Source organism: Danio aesculapii, chromosome 17 (genome assembly GCF_903798145.1).
Source record: "Danio aesculapii chromosome 17, fDanAes4.1, whole genome shotgun sequence".
Classification (NCBI taxonomy): domain Eukaryota; kingdom Metazoa; phylum Chordata; class Actinopteri; order Cypriniformes; family Danionidae; genus Danio; species Danio aesculapii.
In genome coordinates, this window is record NC_079451.1 from 9,041,752 (window position 1) to 9,058,561 (window position 16,810).

Genomic DNA, 16,810 nt, shown 5'->3' on the forward strand with positions numbered 1-16,810 from the left:
GAGGTGTCCGCAGGCTCTTAAAAAGTCTTTAAAAAAAACTAAAACATTTTAAGCCTAAAAAAAGGCTTCCATTCACTGAAATATTGTGTTGTAGCTCTTAAATCATTCTAAACAAGTCTTTGTAAGTTATTATTGCAAAGAGGTACAGTTCACATCGTCTGTTAGACGTTTTTACAGCAAATTCCCCAAATTAAATTCCTAATTAGGGAAAGAAAACTAGCAATTACACAAATCCTCATGATAATAACAGAGCAATATATGCCTTTACACACAAAAAGTATTTACAGAAGAAAGGGGGAGTGCACATAATATTTATAAATAGATGTGAAACTTTACTTTTTATAACAGAAACACATTAGGTTGAAAAAATAAATTAGATTTTTTTTGATGAGACAAGTAAAAATCTTTTCCCATTTTTAGAAAAAAACCCTTAGCTCTAGCACTGTAAACATCTGAAATTTCATAAACCATTCCTAATGGTTTTAAATAGTCTTACATTTGACTGGTGAAACCTGCAGAAACCCAGGTTAGCATAATTTAAAGGCTTAGCTCACTCCAAAATGAAAATTCTGTTTATAATTACTCATCCTCATGTCATTCCATACCTCCGAGACTTTTGTTCATCTTTGGAACACAAATTAAGATATTTTAGATTAAATTGTGAGCTCTCTCATCCTTCACAGACAGCAGCGGTCCCAAAACGTTTTTCAAGTTGATTTATATAGCACACATAGTTTAAAACAGCCACAAGACTGACCAAAGGGGTTTACAACATGGCAAAGACTAGAGATAAATGGAGATGAAAAAATGGAGATAGAATAAAATATAAGAATAGAAACACAAATAATAAAATTCCTAATAGGCCAATGAAAACAACTGGGTTTTAAAAGTGACTTAAAAAGAGTCAGGTTTGATCCTCACTGGAAGACCATTCCAAAGCTAGTCACAGAGAAAAGACAGTCACCTCCATGCTTGTGTCTGGAGGGCACAATGTTCTGACTGCAGAAGGTTCTGAAGATTTGAGACTTATTGAAGGGATACAGTGATGCAGTAGTTTAAAACAGTGTGTTTAAAACAATAAAAAAAACAAATAATAGGATTTTAAAATGCATACTGAACTGAACTGGCAGCCAGTGATGTGCCTTTAGGTACAGAGTAATGCAATACCTCTTTTTCTTTTTTAAAAGAAATCTAGCTGCAAATTGAACACAAGCAATTTGAGTTTTGGAGATGCCATTTAAAAGGGGATTAAAAGGAGAATTAAAGTTACCTGTCCTGGTTCAAAGTCCAAAAAGGTTCAAATGTGCATCTTAATCTGACCCAGAAGAGATAAGTCATTTTTACAGTGTTTTTTTAGGTGCACAAAAGTGTTCTTTCAGCTTCATACGATTACAGGTGAACCACTGAAGTCACATGGATGTTTGGATGATGGTTTCTGTAGCTATAAGCATCTTATAATTCCAAATCCTATCAAAGTGATGTTTATTTATATAGCACTTCATTAATAATATATATATATATATATAATTATATATATATATATATATATATATATATATATATATATATATATATATATATATATATATATATATATAAACTGGTTGCACTGAACAATAAGGTTTTGTTAGATAACGTTAGTTAGTATATGTACTAACATGAACTAATAATTAACAATACATATAAAGCATTTATTAATCATAGTTCAACAGTTACTAATGCATTGTTAAAATACAAATTCATGCTAGTTAACATTAGTTTATGCAACGTGAGTTAACATGAATTAACTAGGAACAACTTTATTCTCATGAACTAACATTAACAGACATGAATAAATACTGTAATAAATGTTTTGTTTATTATTTGTTCATGTTAGTAAATACAGTAACTAATACAACCTTATTTAAAAAGTTTTACCAAAAAAAACAGCTATAAATTTTTAAACAAATTCATTCATTTATTAATTCGTTCATTTTACTTCGGTTTAGTCTCTGATTCATCAGAGGAATGGACCACCAACTATTCCAGCATATGCATGTACACTACAGCCAATTTAGTTAATCCAATTCACCTACACCACATGTCTTTGGACTGTGGGAGAAACCGGAGCACCCAGAGAAATCCCACTTCAACACGGGGAGAACATGCAAACTCCACACTGGCCCAGCTGGGACTCAAACCAGTGACCTTCTCATATTGAAACGAAAGTGCTAACCAGTGAGCCACCGTGCCATCCTTTAAACATATTATCAGTGTTCTCAATGAAAGTTGCACTTCAACTTCTACTGCAGCAGCTTATTTATTATATTAAAATGATCCAGGAACATGAAGACAACAATACAAGTGCTAAATGCAGTTTAGCAAGACATTCTGATTGCCCTCTTTCTCTGCAGGGCACTGACTTGAGCATGGCAGATTACGACGGCCGCACTCCTCTCCACATTGCCGCATGTGAAGGCCATCTGAAGGTGGTGGAATATCTGCTGGGTAAAGGAGCCACTGTCTATGCTAAGGATCGCTTTGGCCATACACCTCTGTGCAATGCTGTTCGCTTCAGGCAAGACTAATTGAAGTCATTTCAATACTATTCGGGGCCAGATATTCCCCAAAACGTTGATGAGTGAGAGCTATGAATTATGTTTTTTATGTCTTAAAGGCATAGTTCACCCAGAACTGAACATTCTGTTATCATTAACTCACCCATCACAAACCAGTTTGAGTTGCTTTCTTCTTTTGAACACAGAAGATTATGTTTTGAAAACATAAGACTGGCTTTGTGGTCAAGGGTCACATTTTTGCATGTATTTGACCATATAAGTGCACAGCTAAAAGTGATAGTTCACCCAAAAATGATAATTCATTCATACTTTTCCTGTTTAAACCCATTTTGAGTTTCCTTCTTCTGTCAAACAAACAAACAAACTTTTTATTTTGAAAAAGGTTAAAAACGGTAACCATTGACTTTTATTTTATTTGTATCTCTTAATATGCATGTCAGTGGTTACCAGTTTTCTTCAGAATATCATCTTGAAATATTATCAGATGAAAGAAACTCATAAAGGTTTGGAACCTTGAAACTGAGTGAATAGTGAGTGCATTTTTAATTTTAGGGTGAACTATTCCTTGAATTATAATTTTAGGAGTTCTTAAATTAAGGGAGGGATATTTGTGATTGTTGACCTTCAAAAGCTATGATTACAATTAAATAATGTGAGCACTAAATGTTTCAATGTTCAAACAATGCGCATCCAACAAGACAGTTTAAAAAGTTTCAAAAGAGTTCGCTGTCAATGAACCGGCATTTGGGCCAAATGATTGCTTATGGTTTACTGCTATGAATTATGAATTAATGATGTTTGTATTCAGGGTGTCCGTGGGGTCTTAAAGAGTATTAAAAGTTGATAAATCAATTTAAAGCTCTTAAAAAGTCTTGAATGGGGTTACAGTTTATAAAATTTAGCATCATTTTTGATTATACAGTTGTATAACGTTAATTATAGTTGTTTGCTAAAGTTTGATATTTTGGGATGCTATGTAGTTTATGAAATTGATAAAATCCTGCTGTACTTGATGTCACACTGCTTTGTTTACGGCAGTATCGAAGGCAGCAGCATTATTTTTGCTGTTCTGTAGGTGACACCTTCTGGATTAACATTTCTATAAAGTATATGAATAATGTTTTAGTTTAGGATTAGTTTCTTACAATCCATATTTAGTGAATATATTTAAAATGTCGCCAATGTTAGCGGTTCAGACAAAGTGGTGATGAGGTCTTAAAATGTATGAAAGGAGTGTTAAAAAAGGTCTGAAAAGGTATTGAATTTTACTCTCTGATTCCTTTATATACCTTGGTATTATAATATGTTGTAGGTGGTTGTAATTGTGAGGATTTAATCTCTTTCAACTCTTTGAACAAGCAACAAGCCACAATAAAGCATATAAATTATCATAGTTTTTAGCACAATAATTAGCCCAGAGTTTGGTTTCAAAGCAAATATATAAAAATCAGTTTCTGCAAAATCAGCATTGTACCTGGTCAGTATTGAACAGCCTTTAATTTCACACAAAATGCAATTTTCGATATGCCATTTCAGTTATACTGTCATGTTGTGTGTTTTCATCAGTTTCAGTATGACAAAGTAATTTTATATTGATTAATTTATTATATTTTGGAAAAAAAGTGTCATGGATTTGCATTTTGGGAAAATAAATTGGTATTATTATAGATTTTTCAAGATCAAAATCTGCATTTGACTTTTCAATGTAGTATAATGTACCACTAGGTACATGTAGTATAACCTAAAGATGCTGTCTTGTTTTCACCTTGACTCTTTCTTGATAAAGAAATCACTTTTTTTTTTAAATGAGTCCAAATGGATTAATAGCATTTTGGAACCAAACTCTTCTAGTATTTAAATAATAAATTACAGTTTGAAACAGAAATATAAAGTGCTTATTTTAATCTTTTTAAATTGTCATTTTCAGGCTTTTAAATTTTCAACTTTTCAAATTTTCAACAGCACAAGCCCTGTAATTTCTTAAGAATGTGCTGGTTTTAGAGATCTAAAATAGATATAAAAATAGCTTTGCAGATCTACATTGATAGTTTGGATAGTATTTACTCACCTTCATTTTAAAACAAAATTACTTTCCTTTTTTATACCTTTCAAAAAATTTTTTAGGTTAATTATGAGGTAAAGTCAATAAAACATACTGTAGGAAGTGACAGTATATGTTTGCACATGATATCTGTAGGCATAAAGATGTCGTGAAGTTGCTGAGGAAGACTGGAGCTCATTTTGCCAGGGAGGAAATGGCGGATGCTGGAACAGAGCTGTGCAGGTTAGTTTTCATACACAAATTCTTTTCAATCCCTTTTCCTCTTATTGCTTTTATTTATTTTTCAGTAATTTAGCAAATAATGCTAACAGTGTGCTAAAACATGTTAACAAAATGTCAGCTAGTTACAACATGTTAACAACTTGTTAAAACACACTAGCGACTTGTCCTAACTTACTAGTGATGTTAAAAACAATTTGCCTTAACATGGTATAAACATTTTACCAAAATGATAGCTATGTTAACATGCTAACCACAATCTTAATAATGCAAGCAACGTGATTAAAAATATCTATCTATCTATCTATCTAACCATCCATCCATCCATCCATCCATCCATCCATCCATCCATCCATCCATCCATCCATCCATCCATCCATCCATCCATCCATCCATCCATCCATCCATCCATCCATCCATCCATCCATCCATCCATCCAAAAATATATCTAAATAGTTATAGAAATTAATAGAACACTTAATTGTTAAATAGAACACTTAATTGTGTAAACTGGGTTTGCAAATGCCACGTTGATATAAAGTTCAATGGAAGTGTGGTCACAACAGTTTAATGAACACATTGCCAGAACTGGTAATCTCATATCAGAGCTGGTCGTCTTCGCATTGTGAACCTGCTGTGACGCTTGTTGATTATCCATTTAAAGGATCTAATGTGTGTTTTACAGTCTTGCGGCCGCTGGTGACTTGGAAGGATTGGAGATTTGGCAGTTAGCTGGGGTTGATTTGACCATGACCAGTTATGATGGACAAACACCCATTGAAGTGGTGAGTTAACAAGACATTTTTTGTGATATTAGATTTGGCAAAAAAATTTAATCAAACCCAATTTTTTTTTTGCAGTCAATCACAAATATATATATTTATGTATGAGCAATATTACATTAGTAGTAGTGCAATATATTGATGCTGGTGGGAGGTGTACGTAGCCACATTGCACTGCTACAAGTGTGATATTGCATCTCTACAACAGTTTGACAGCATAATCATGTGTAAAAGAAAAAATCTTAACACGGAGAGTCTCAAAAACCCTTTTGTACGAGAAACTACTTTCTTCCGCCGCTCATTCACATCTGCAGCTGACCATCAGAACAGCCGAAACCATTGCCAGAAAAAGCCAGAGCAAAGCAAACACTTCCAGTTTCTAAGGTATAAATAAAGCACTACAAAATACAAAAAAGAGGGAGATCGACTCAGAATGTCACTAACCTGATTTATAATGATTTGTTCATCTGTAATTTGAAACATAGGCTGAGAAAATGCTGTTTTCTCCTCTAAGGACTTCTGCCATTTTGTGGCAGAATGTCAACCGTCACTTTCTTTGTTCTGCTCAGACAGGCTGAGGGCGGTAAATGCACTTAATTCGATACTCCAAAATTTTAAATATTTAAAATAGGCACTATCCTTTAAATAAACTGCATATTTGCAATCTAAGAGCTACATTCTCGCCAAAAAGCCTAAAAAGTACATTATGTTGTCCAACAGCTGCAATATTTGTCAAACTGTAGCGTGTCCTCTGCTTGTCGCTGTATGTGGGTGGAGTTATACACAAGGGTGAAGAGGCTGTACGAGCGCTGTTATTTGCAGAATATTGCACGGCTATCAGCCAGTCAGATTCAAGAACCAGACAGAACTGTTGTATAAATATATATATATATATTGAAGCAGTCCTGTAATGTTTAATGAATGGGCTTCTCTCACCTTTAGGCAAGAGCCACTGGATGTGTGGAGTCTGTTGAGTTCTTAAAACAGGCAGCTCTGTACCAAACTCAGGTATGGAACATATTATTGACATATCACTCATTTCTATGTATTAATTTATTAAAAAATAGTAAGTTGCATGAAGCTGCATAAGACCTTACTCACACAGAGTGTACTTTTTGTGATTTTTTTTGCCTTTTTTTAATGATTTTGGCCCTGCGCACCTTCCGTTTTAACTGTCTGCTGTTCCTCACGTTTTTGCCAATGCGCTCTTGCGCCTGCAGTGGAAAAAAACATCAGTTGCGTCCTTTTTATTCTCCAACCAAATGAAAGAAGAGGCAGAGTTTTTGTTGAGGTTACAGCAGTGTTTGTGTTGTCGCTGTTTGACTTCCGATCTGGTGTATTTCACTCAAATATGAAAATGCTATCATTTAATTGAACGCTTTTTCCAATAGTGTATGAGTTTCTTCAACTGAACACAAAAGAAGAAATATTGAAATATTGTTGTGAACCCAACTGTTGATGGTAACCATTAGCTTCTTTGGTATGACAAATGTTTTCTCTGAAAAGTCCGGATTGGAACAAGTGGAGAATGGGTTCTCATTTTGGGGAGAACGCTTTAATGATACTATTATCAAATGTAAGAATACATTTTTAAAAGTATGTAAACAATACCCCTTAGTGTTACAAATAAATACAGTTAGTTCCATAAATATTTGGACATCGACACAATTGTAACATTTTTGGCTCTATACACCAACACAATGGATTTGAAATGAAACAAACAAGATGTGCTTTAACTGCAGACTCTTATTTAAAAATAACAATGTTAGAAAGAAATACACAGATATTCAGAAAACGTCAGGGTGTTATAAATATGTTAGTTCTATTTCAAAGTGTTACTAATTACAAAAAATAAAAACTCTCTGTGTATCAATCCACTCGAACCTTACAGATGAGCGATTGATCCGCTGATGCATCAGCTGATTGACGATGTTTTTAAATGCTTCCTTGAAAGCTTGAAACACTGTCAGTGATGTCATCAGCACACAAGCAGTGTTCAGATTTTTCTGACGACTCCTCCCTCAACATTTCATTGACTGTGGTTTGGTAGCTTTGGGGAACTAGTTGTTGTCAGATCTTGTAGTGTGTGACCCCCCTCTGGTGGATCATTTACGTAGTGTCACATAGTGTGAACACCACAGAGATTAAAAGACACAAAATCAAGTCATGTAGTGTGAACAGCACAGCGATCTGCTGATGTTTAAAATCCTGTAGTGTGAACTAGGTATTAGAAACCAATTGTCCAATTACTTTTGGACCCTTAACAAGTGGGAGGCACATATGCAAACTGTTGTAATTCCTGCACCATTCACCTGATTTGGATGGAAATACCCTCAGCAGTCAGCAGTTAAAGCACATCTTGTTAGTTTCATTTCAAATCATTGTTTTGGTGTATAGAGCCAAAAATGTTACAATTGTGTCGATGTCCAAATATTTATTAACTGTATAAACTAACTGTATGTAACCTCTTTTACATTAAAAATTAGGAAAAAATAAAACTGTACATAAGCATACACTCACAGTAATGTAGTACTTGGTCACACACACAGCATTTTTGAGTCATTTAGAAAAGTTAACTTTTTAGACATTTGGGATCTGTATTTGATGTTTTTTAAATATTTGTATATATTTTTGAACCATGTTTATTCAAGCTTTTGCACTGAGTGATTTAGTTGAAATGTTTCTGTGGCATGGTAGACTTTTAGAAGTGCATGTCTTCTATTAAAGATGCATGTATAATGAATATGATGTTTGAAATATACAGTATGCATTTATTTACACAGCATATGCGTTACTCAGTGATGTAGTAGTATGCGTGTTAGTTCCCCAAAAGAAATAGATCAACATATATCACACTTTCCACAGATTTGATAAAGAGATGATAAAGTTATAGATATTCTGAACATAAAACAATACAAATGTGTATTTGAGGATAATTAAGCATATATTCACTGAACTCTTCACTTTTCAGCATCAGGCAGATGAGGGTAATGAGGTAAAACTGTTTAAGCTATTTTACTCTTTAGAGTAAAATTGAAACATGTCTGTCATTATTTCGTTTTAAATATAATCTGTATAGGATCACACAGAATCTTCATTTTAAAAAAGTGCATGTTTGAGAGTGATATGAAAGCGCATGTCTCAGTGTGTGGATAGTGAGTTGATCTCCCATGGAAAAATAATAATTCATCCATATAGTCATCAGTATCTTGGAAAGGCATCTTGATGTTTCTTTTAGGTTATGTTTACATGACAGTGATGCTAACAACAGATGTAAAAGTCTTTAAAAAATTATGTTCAGAAGACACCATTGTCTAAATGATCCCTGTTGACATTCAGGGCCCTATCATATGCCTGGCGCAATAAGGCACAAGACGTATTTGGCGTGATTTGTTATTTTCAGACCAGTGCAACAGTAATTTTCACATTTTGCTCCACGTTGTTTAAATGGCAAATCTATTTTGGGGACTCAGGGGTGTTCCGGTGTAGAAAGGAGGTGTTTTAAAGGTGCATTGTTATCTGCTATTTTTACCAACTAAAAGCTCATCTAAAGTCCAGTGCAGAGCAAGTTAATTATGTGACTATGCAGGTCTAAAATACATACACATTGCTTAATACACCCAAGATGTACAGAAATACCTTTACATATGAAAAAAAATAAAAAGATTAAAATGTCATAATTTTTTTACATAAATTATCATATCAAATATATTATAATCTATATAATTCATGACAATTTGCATTTGTATAATGTTATTATTATTTGCAGTATTATTTATTATATGCATATTTATATTTGTTTTAATAAAAATAAGTTCAGATTTGTCCATCTGTTGGTTTTTAGAGACGTATGTATCACCACACGGGTCATAAGAATAGCACGTGTATTTGGATATACTTGTAACTTTTAGAATATAGAAATAGTTTTGAAACAAATGTTTCCGCTTAACAAACGAAATTAAATATGTAGACTAATGGATGTCTTCAGTGGAGTGTGTACAACACTGTTTCCTTACCCATGAAAGTAAAGGAGTAAAGTAAAGAGTAAAAGTAAAGAGAAGGTAAATAGACCAAGGGGAGGAGGCTCATTCTTTATCCTTGCTGCAGATTGTCGGTTTACTGTTTTATCGGTAGTGAAGCATTCAGCTTTTCTACAAAGTCCGCCATAGCAAATATGCCATGGCGTGACGCAGCTGACTCTTAAAGGTAATGGGAGATGAGACTCTTGATTGGTTTAATGCACGTTAAGCTCAACACACCAATAAATCATTAAAAGAATAAGCACAACCCTGTTAGACCATGTGCCGCTGCGCAGAGCATATTTTTCTGTCTATAAAATAGTAAAAGTGGATTCAGATACGCCCTTAATGCTTTTGCACTAGGGGCGTTGCTAGAAATAAAGCTAATAATATATATATATATATTTATAAATACAAAACAAATATTTATTATAAAAAAGTATTAGCGTTATTGTAACTGGAAAACAATGTTAAGACACAACTGGAGTGATATGCTAAGATCATTTAAGAAATCTTTTGCATGAATATTAATTTAATTTGAAAGAAATTCTATAGACAATTCAATAGAATACAAAAAATATGTTTTATAGAATTATCTGTTGACACATGGCAGAGAATTGGGCTTATTAAGTGTTACCTCCCTGACTCGTCATCCCTCCTTTTTGCTTCATACAAAAAATCTGCCAGGATCAACATCATATTATTTAAACTTTAGTTTTGTCAACTTGCAAAATTGGTTTTACAATGAATGAATTGTGTGTGAGCAACAAGTAGCCAACTTTATTGGCGTGCATGTGAACTACCGGGACTCGCACCAGGAGAAGAGCAGTGCGTGCGAGAGGAGATGCGTCAGTTTGCTTTTTGATTAAACACATTGCTTTCGCCAGCGTTGGTTCGATTGCACATAGAGAATAACGTTTCAGAATTACCACTCTTAATAAATACACTTTCATATGAAGTCAATCATATCTCATAGCATTTACTGGGGAACTGGCGATTTTTACTGGGGCACGTGCCCCAGAAAATTGGGTCTAGCGACGCCCCTGTTTTGCACCATGCATTTTAGACTTTGCACCTTGATCGTTAAAATAGAGCCTTTAAATATAAATAAACATGCTGGACATTGTATGCTAGGCCAGTAGATGGCGATGTTACTTTGTAAAAAAATAAATATTGTTATTTTCAACAATTTAGTATTTTTGTAAGATATTACCAGCAATTGGTACATACTTTCAGTATCAGTTTATATTAAATAATCCTGCTTTCAAACATGTTTGAGTTTACAGACCTGTTGCTATGACAACAACTCTTGGATGAGTTTTGAAAAACAAAACTATCCTGGATTATGTCAAAAATCAAATCCAACTAATTTAGTCCACCATTGTGTTTTGGTTGTCAAGTACTTGCAGGGTTTGGTTGTGAAGTTGTACTTTACGTATAGACAATAAGTGTTTTGTTTTCAAAAAACTGCACTTTGAAACTTTTAGATTAGATTAGATTAGATTAGATTCAACTTTATTGTCATTACACATGTATAAGTACAAGGCATCAAAATGCAGTTTAGGTCTAACCAGGAGTGCAATAGCAGCAAGTGCAGGATGTAGGTATAAGTTCTAAAGTGCAATTATAGAACAACTATGAGTAATATTTACAGATGGACGTATTATGAACATTATATACAGGTTGTAATAGCTATGAACAGAGATTTACAATAGATGAATATATGTACAGGTTTCTATTAGTAATCAGCAGTATGCAGATAGATATGAACATAATTACAAATGTATATGTGCAGTGGGTATGTACAATTCAAAATGAATTAATGCAACGAATATGTACAATTTTAATTGCGCAAATATTAAATAGTACAGCGATCTGGTTGAGTATGAGTTGTAAAGGTATGAGATGAGTATTATGAGAATGAGATCATGGGCGGCAGAGTTTGAAACTTGTTTTCAAGATCCCAAAATGCTGTAGATTTCTAAACTAAAAGTCAAAATACATATGAATTTTCTGTATTTAGTTGAAAATCTTGTCATGTAAACATCTCCTGAGATTCATAATGAGTAAATGGTCTGTTGTCGTATAAGTGAAACATCCACCAGTGTGAAAATGTGCTCATGAAATGTTCAGTCTTGTGGAATGATTGATGTGTCAGTGAAGTAAGCAGAAATCAACATTTAAAGTTAACAATCCCTCGTCTTTTTCTTGCAGCCAGTTTTTGAGGAGGATGAGGATGAGGTAAATGTGTGTTGAGCTGTCTATTGTTCAGCACACTTGACATTGATCTGTTCAGGTGCTGTTGTAGTTTACACTGAGCTGTGCTGTGAATGACAGTGTTACTTTCGTAATATGTGACAGAAAGTTACTTTTAGTATTATATATATATATATATATATATATATATATATATATATATATATATATATATATATATATATATATATATATATATGTATATACTTTGAGTAGAAATGTGTGTATATATATATATATATATATATATATATATATATATATATATATATATATATATATATATATATATATAATATATATATATATATATATATATATATATATATGAGCAATATCACACTCGTAGCAGTGCAATATGGCTGTATATCAGCATTGGTGGGAGGCGTGCTTTGCGTCCAACCAGTGCGTCCAACTAGTGCTGATATACAGCCATATAGCACTGTTATGAGTGTAATATTGCGTTTATACAACAGTGCGACGGCATAATTGTGTATATAAAAAAGAAAATCAAACACGGAGAGTCTATAAACCCTTTTGTATTAGGAACTACTTTCTTCCGCCATTCATTCACATCTGCAGCTGATGTCAAAACAGCAGAAGCCGATACTTAATCACCAAAGTCACCTTAGAGCTAGTATTTGAATGATTTACAAGTGTAATGTATAAAGTGATGACAAAACATTTTGCTAACATTTTAAGATTTTCAGGCTGAACTTGACATGAAATGCCCTCTGTCTACAGAGATATCTTCTTACAGTGTTACAATCTACAGTATTTTTCTGTTGCAATCGGGATATCACAATAATTTACCCTGAAAAAAGCAGCACAATCACTACCAGACTCCAGACTTTGTTTGCGATAAGGAGGGGGTGTTTGAGGTGAGGTCTCTGAATAACACTGTTGAGAACCAAGATAGGAAAGTAGCTGTTTTATAATAGGCACTGTCCTTATAAATAAACTGCATAGTTGCAATCTATACAAGAGAGAGAGATCGACTTATATCACTTACCAGTTTAATAATGATTTGATCAGCTGTAATTAGAAATCACACTGGTTTAATCTTTCAAGTAAGGGCTTATTATGAGGTCCTGGTGCCATCTTGTGGATAGACAACATCAACCGTTATTGGCTAATGGACGCTGACATCTCTCAGAAATTATAAATATTTTGAAATAGGCGCTATCCTTATAAATAAACTGCATAGATGCAATCTAAACAACGACATTCTCAAATGAAAAAAAGCCCCAAACGTACATTATGTTGTCCAACAGCTGCAATATTTGTCCAATTGTAAAGTGTCCTCTTGGAGTAATAAGAGTAATACAGAAAAGTGAGGAGGCTGTACAAATGCTGTTATTGCAGAATATCACACGGCTATCAGCCAAACAGATTCAAGAACCAGACAGAACTGTTGTATAAATAATAGAGAAGTAATATTGAAATATATCATATATAGTCTACAGTTGATGGCGCAACTAGGGATGCACAGATCCCGATACTTGGATCAGATATTGGTTTGATACCGCATATTTTTGCTGGATCGCGTATCAGCCAGTTGGTATCGATCCAAATTCGATCTTGCGAGTGTGCTATATTCTGTGTAATTTATAAATCAACAAAAGCCATGAAGATAGCCTATTAAGTGCCTAGAAAGTTGTCATGTAGGCCTACTATAACTCAAATGCTCTGAAGCTATTCTATAGTTTAAAATGAAGCACAGACAAATATTCAAGTGCTTAAATTCAAGTTCAATTCAGCGCTTCCTGCTGCCGCGCCTGTCAATCATTCTCCATTAATTCACTACTCAAACTGCGTGTCGCGTTCATGACAACTTGAAAAACTTTCCCTAAGACTATTTGTTCCTATTAATATATGTAATTAGTGGAGAAATGCATTTAGTTTTGCATTAAATGGGTTCATTTTGACCTGAAACAAGGAGTTCATTGCTGTTTCTAAATCATGTTGCGCTGTGTTTGTTAGACCAGCAGATCACATTCACAACACTGGAGTAGAGAGGGTTATTACCTACCCTTCACACACAAAGTAGGCCTACCTGAAATTTTAAATGAGAAAAGTCTTAATAATACATTGGACAGATCCTCAACGCACTGATTGCTTCCCTTTTTGCTACTGTTTTGAATTGGAAGTCTCAGTGATGCATCAAGCTCTTCATTCATGCATCCAGCTGCGCAGACGCGATGTCCACCGCTCCGTAAAATTATTCTGTAATATTAAATATTTCTGTTCTCACATCCTTCTGACTGAGTTTATTCTTCCAAGGGGAATACTTTCAATGCTGCGAATAGTTTATAAAGCCTGGCTCATTGTGATCAAAGTTGATTAAATTAATAAAAGTGAAACTGACGGACGCAATATGGATTGTCATTAACAGAAAATTATTTAGCCTAATAAAGGCTACTCTGAAACGGAATATTTCACTCTAATTTTATTTATATTAATATTTTATTTAACAGACCAGTTTGTTTTTTGATTAGGGTTAATAGTAGCCTGTTACAGAGTTCAAAGGAAAACCTTAATATTAAAAAAGGAAACATTAGCTGAACCACAACAGATCAATGCCATAACGAATGCTTAAATAATGTAGCCTAGTTTACAGCAAGCATCATGTCATATACAGTGTCGTCTGTCATATACAGTAGGCCTATAGGTTTGTTATTTTTACTAAAGAAGATATATTACTTGATTTTATCACCAGGACTATAGAAACTGTATTATGCATGTATGCATGCATGCATAAATAAATAAATAAATAAATAAATAAATAAATAAATAAATAAATAAATAAATAAATAAAATGGCACAGTATCGGGATTGAATATGTATTGGTCAATTTGGATTGGATCAGGATCAGGATCAGATCGGTTCCAAAAAATGGTATCGGTGCATCCCTAGGCACAACTCAAAAACCTTTCTGAATTGCATGGAGAATAGGATGAATATCCCACAATTAATATCCCGAGTAATGTTTTTATTCAATATAAGGAATACTGAACCTGTTTTTGTAAAAGTGACACGAGTAAGAACATGTTCGCTTTTAACCTAAAAATACAGTATCATAATACAGTAGTTTATGATATAGTTTACACATCATACACATCTCTTTCTCCTGATTTCTCTCAACATAGGGACCGAAAAGGCTGTCAGTGAAAAAATAGGAAAATAAATTAACTGGCATTACTTTTTTAAAAAGTAACTCAGATGTTTTCTTATAGATGAAAAAGTGATGCATTACTTTACTGCATTACTTTAATGTGTTACTTAAAAAAAGATATAAGGCAAATGTCTTTTTAACAGTATATTTTGTTAGTTTAACGTGTATATTGTGAAATGTGCAGCACATGTTTGTTATGAGGCAACAAACTGCTGAATATAAGTGTTTACTGCACGTTTATGCATTGTGTCATATCTCTTAGCTCATACTTTAAACTACTTTAATTACTCATCTCTTTAAGTAGAGATTGATATTAAATCCTGCCTGTTTTCATATATGTAAGCTTTAAATACAACTCTAAATATCTGCCAATGCGTTTTATTATAAAATTAATGATATAAATTATAATAATATAAAATTAGCATAATTCTAATTTAGCCTATATTTTATTCACAACACCTAACTCTAGAGCAAACTTTAATTTATTTACTCACTCCTTCTAGCTAAAATAATTTAATGATTTTTTTTTTACAAGTAATCTACTTAGTTAAAAAAAATTTACAGCTTAAGTATGATTATTTTGCATATCTGCAGTACATATAAGTGTGTGTGTTTATTTCAATTATAGTAACAAAAGTTCATACTGAATATCAGAAATTGTGTTTGAAGTATGCTTAAATTCTTTCACTTCTGTTTTCTAGAATGGTGAGTATATCGAATTTACTGCCGCTCCAAGATCTTGAAGAGACCGTCCTGCTCAATGTCACCTCCTGCCCTGATCATCTGTCCAGTTTCAAAGACACGCTTCTACTATAGATCTGGACAAATGTCCTCTTAATTCATAAAGAGCACAAGCAATACTTGATTTTAAGTTATTCCCTCTACAACAGTAAGCAATCAGGTAAATATGTATTCGTAATGTTAGTAATGCAATCATAGTATTTATGCACAAGCACAACTAATTCGAAGATTACAGTACTGGGGTGCTGTCAAGCAGTATGCCATGACTTGAATGTGATATTTATATTTTAGAAAATAGAATGAGGTATTTGATGCTGTCAGGATTAATGGATGTCACACCTTCATGTGTTCACATATTATCACCTCAGTGCAGTCACCTTTATGTGAATGTATTTTTCATAACAGCTGTAATCACAGTGAAGATAACAATGGTTTTACATACTGTAAAGACTGAAGCACACCAAAAACGTTTGATGTTTGAACAACGATAAGTGTTTTAGTTATGTTTTGTGTTTAATTGTTCGCTGACTATCAAAACTGTGAAGTGGATTTTAATGGTCTTTAGTTGCTCGTCTGTTTTTTGTGATTGTAATCATGGCTAAATGTAAGTTTCAATCAAATTGTTTTATTGATCCATTTTAAATGGTTGTGGCAATAAAAAGACAAAAGCATATTTTTATGCTATTGAAACCATCAAATGAACTTATGTTTTGTTTATTTTGTACTATCAGGGTGACAGGAAAAGATGATAAATATTTTGCTAAAATGCTTGAATCAATCCCAGCTTGCAAAATTCATGTGGCTCAAATCCCGCCCACACCAAACACTTACTGTAAATTCGGATCTGAATATTTGCCAAAAGTGGTCCACATATGTTTTAAAATAAAAGGATCACATTTGCCATATTTTCTCTGGGCCACTTTAGGCTCACAGCCGCGTTAGTCAAAGCTTAATGTGCCGAATATTCGGCAAAAGTGGTGCACATATGTTTTAAGATT

General features: G+C 33.4%; 1 protein-coding gene across 5 annotated transcripts in view; it reads left to right on the forward strand.

Annotated features, from left to right (window-relative positions):
* Positions 1-16,529, forward strand: part of aspg (asparaginase homolog (S. cerevisiae)) — a 43,970-nt gene extending 27,441 nt beyond the window's left edge. The window contains exons 13-19 of one of the 5 annotated variants that reach the window (XM_056476825.1): positions 2,394-2,557; positions 4,756-4,842; positions 5,525-5,624; positions 6,564-6,629; positions 8,593-8,616; positions 11,855-11,881; positions 15,773-16,529. In XM_056476825.1, the coding sequence (XP_056332800.1) occupies positions 2,394-2,557; positions 4,756-4,842; positions 5,525-5,624; positions 6,564-6,629; positions 8,593-8,616; positions 11,855-11,881; positions 15,773-15,814 (510 nt within the window). In that variant the 3' untranslated portion in view covers positions 15,815-16,529. The remainder of the gene's footprint in view (positions 1-2,393; positions 2,558-4,755; positions 4,843-5,524; positions 5,625-6,563; positions 6,630-8,592; positions 8,617-11,854; positions 11,882-15,772) is intronic. The other 4 variants (XM_056476827.1, XM_056476826.1, XM_056476828.1 and 1 more) reach the window with 4 other exon arrangements.
* The last annotated feature ends 281 nt before the right edge of the window (positions 16,530-16,810 follow it).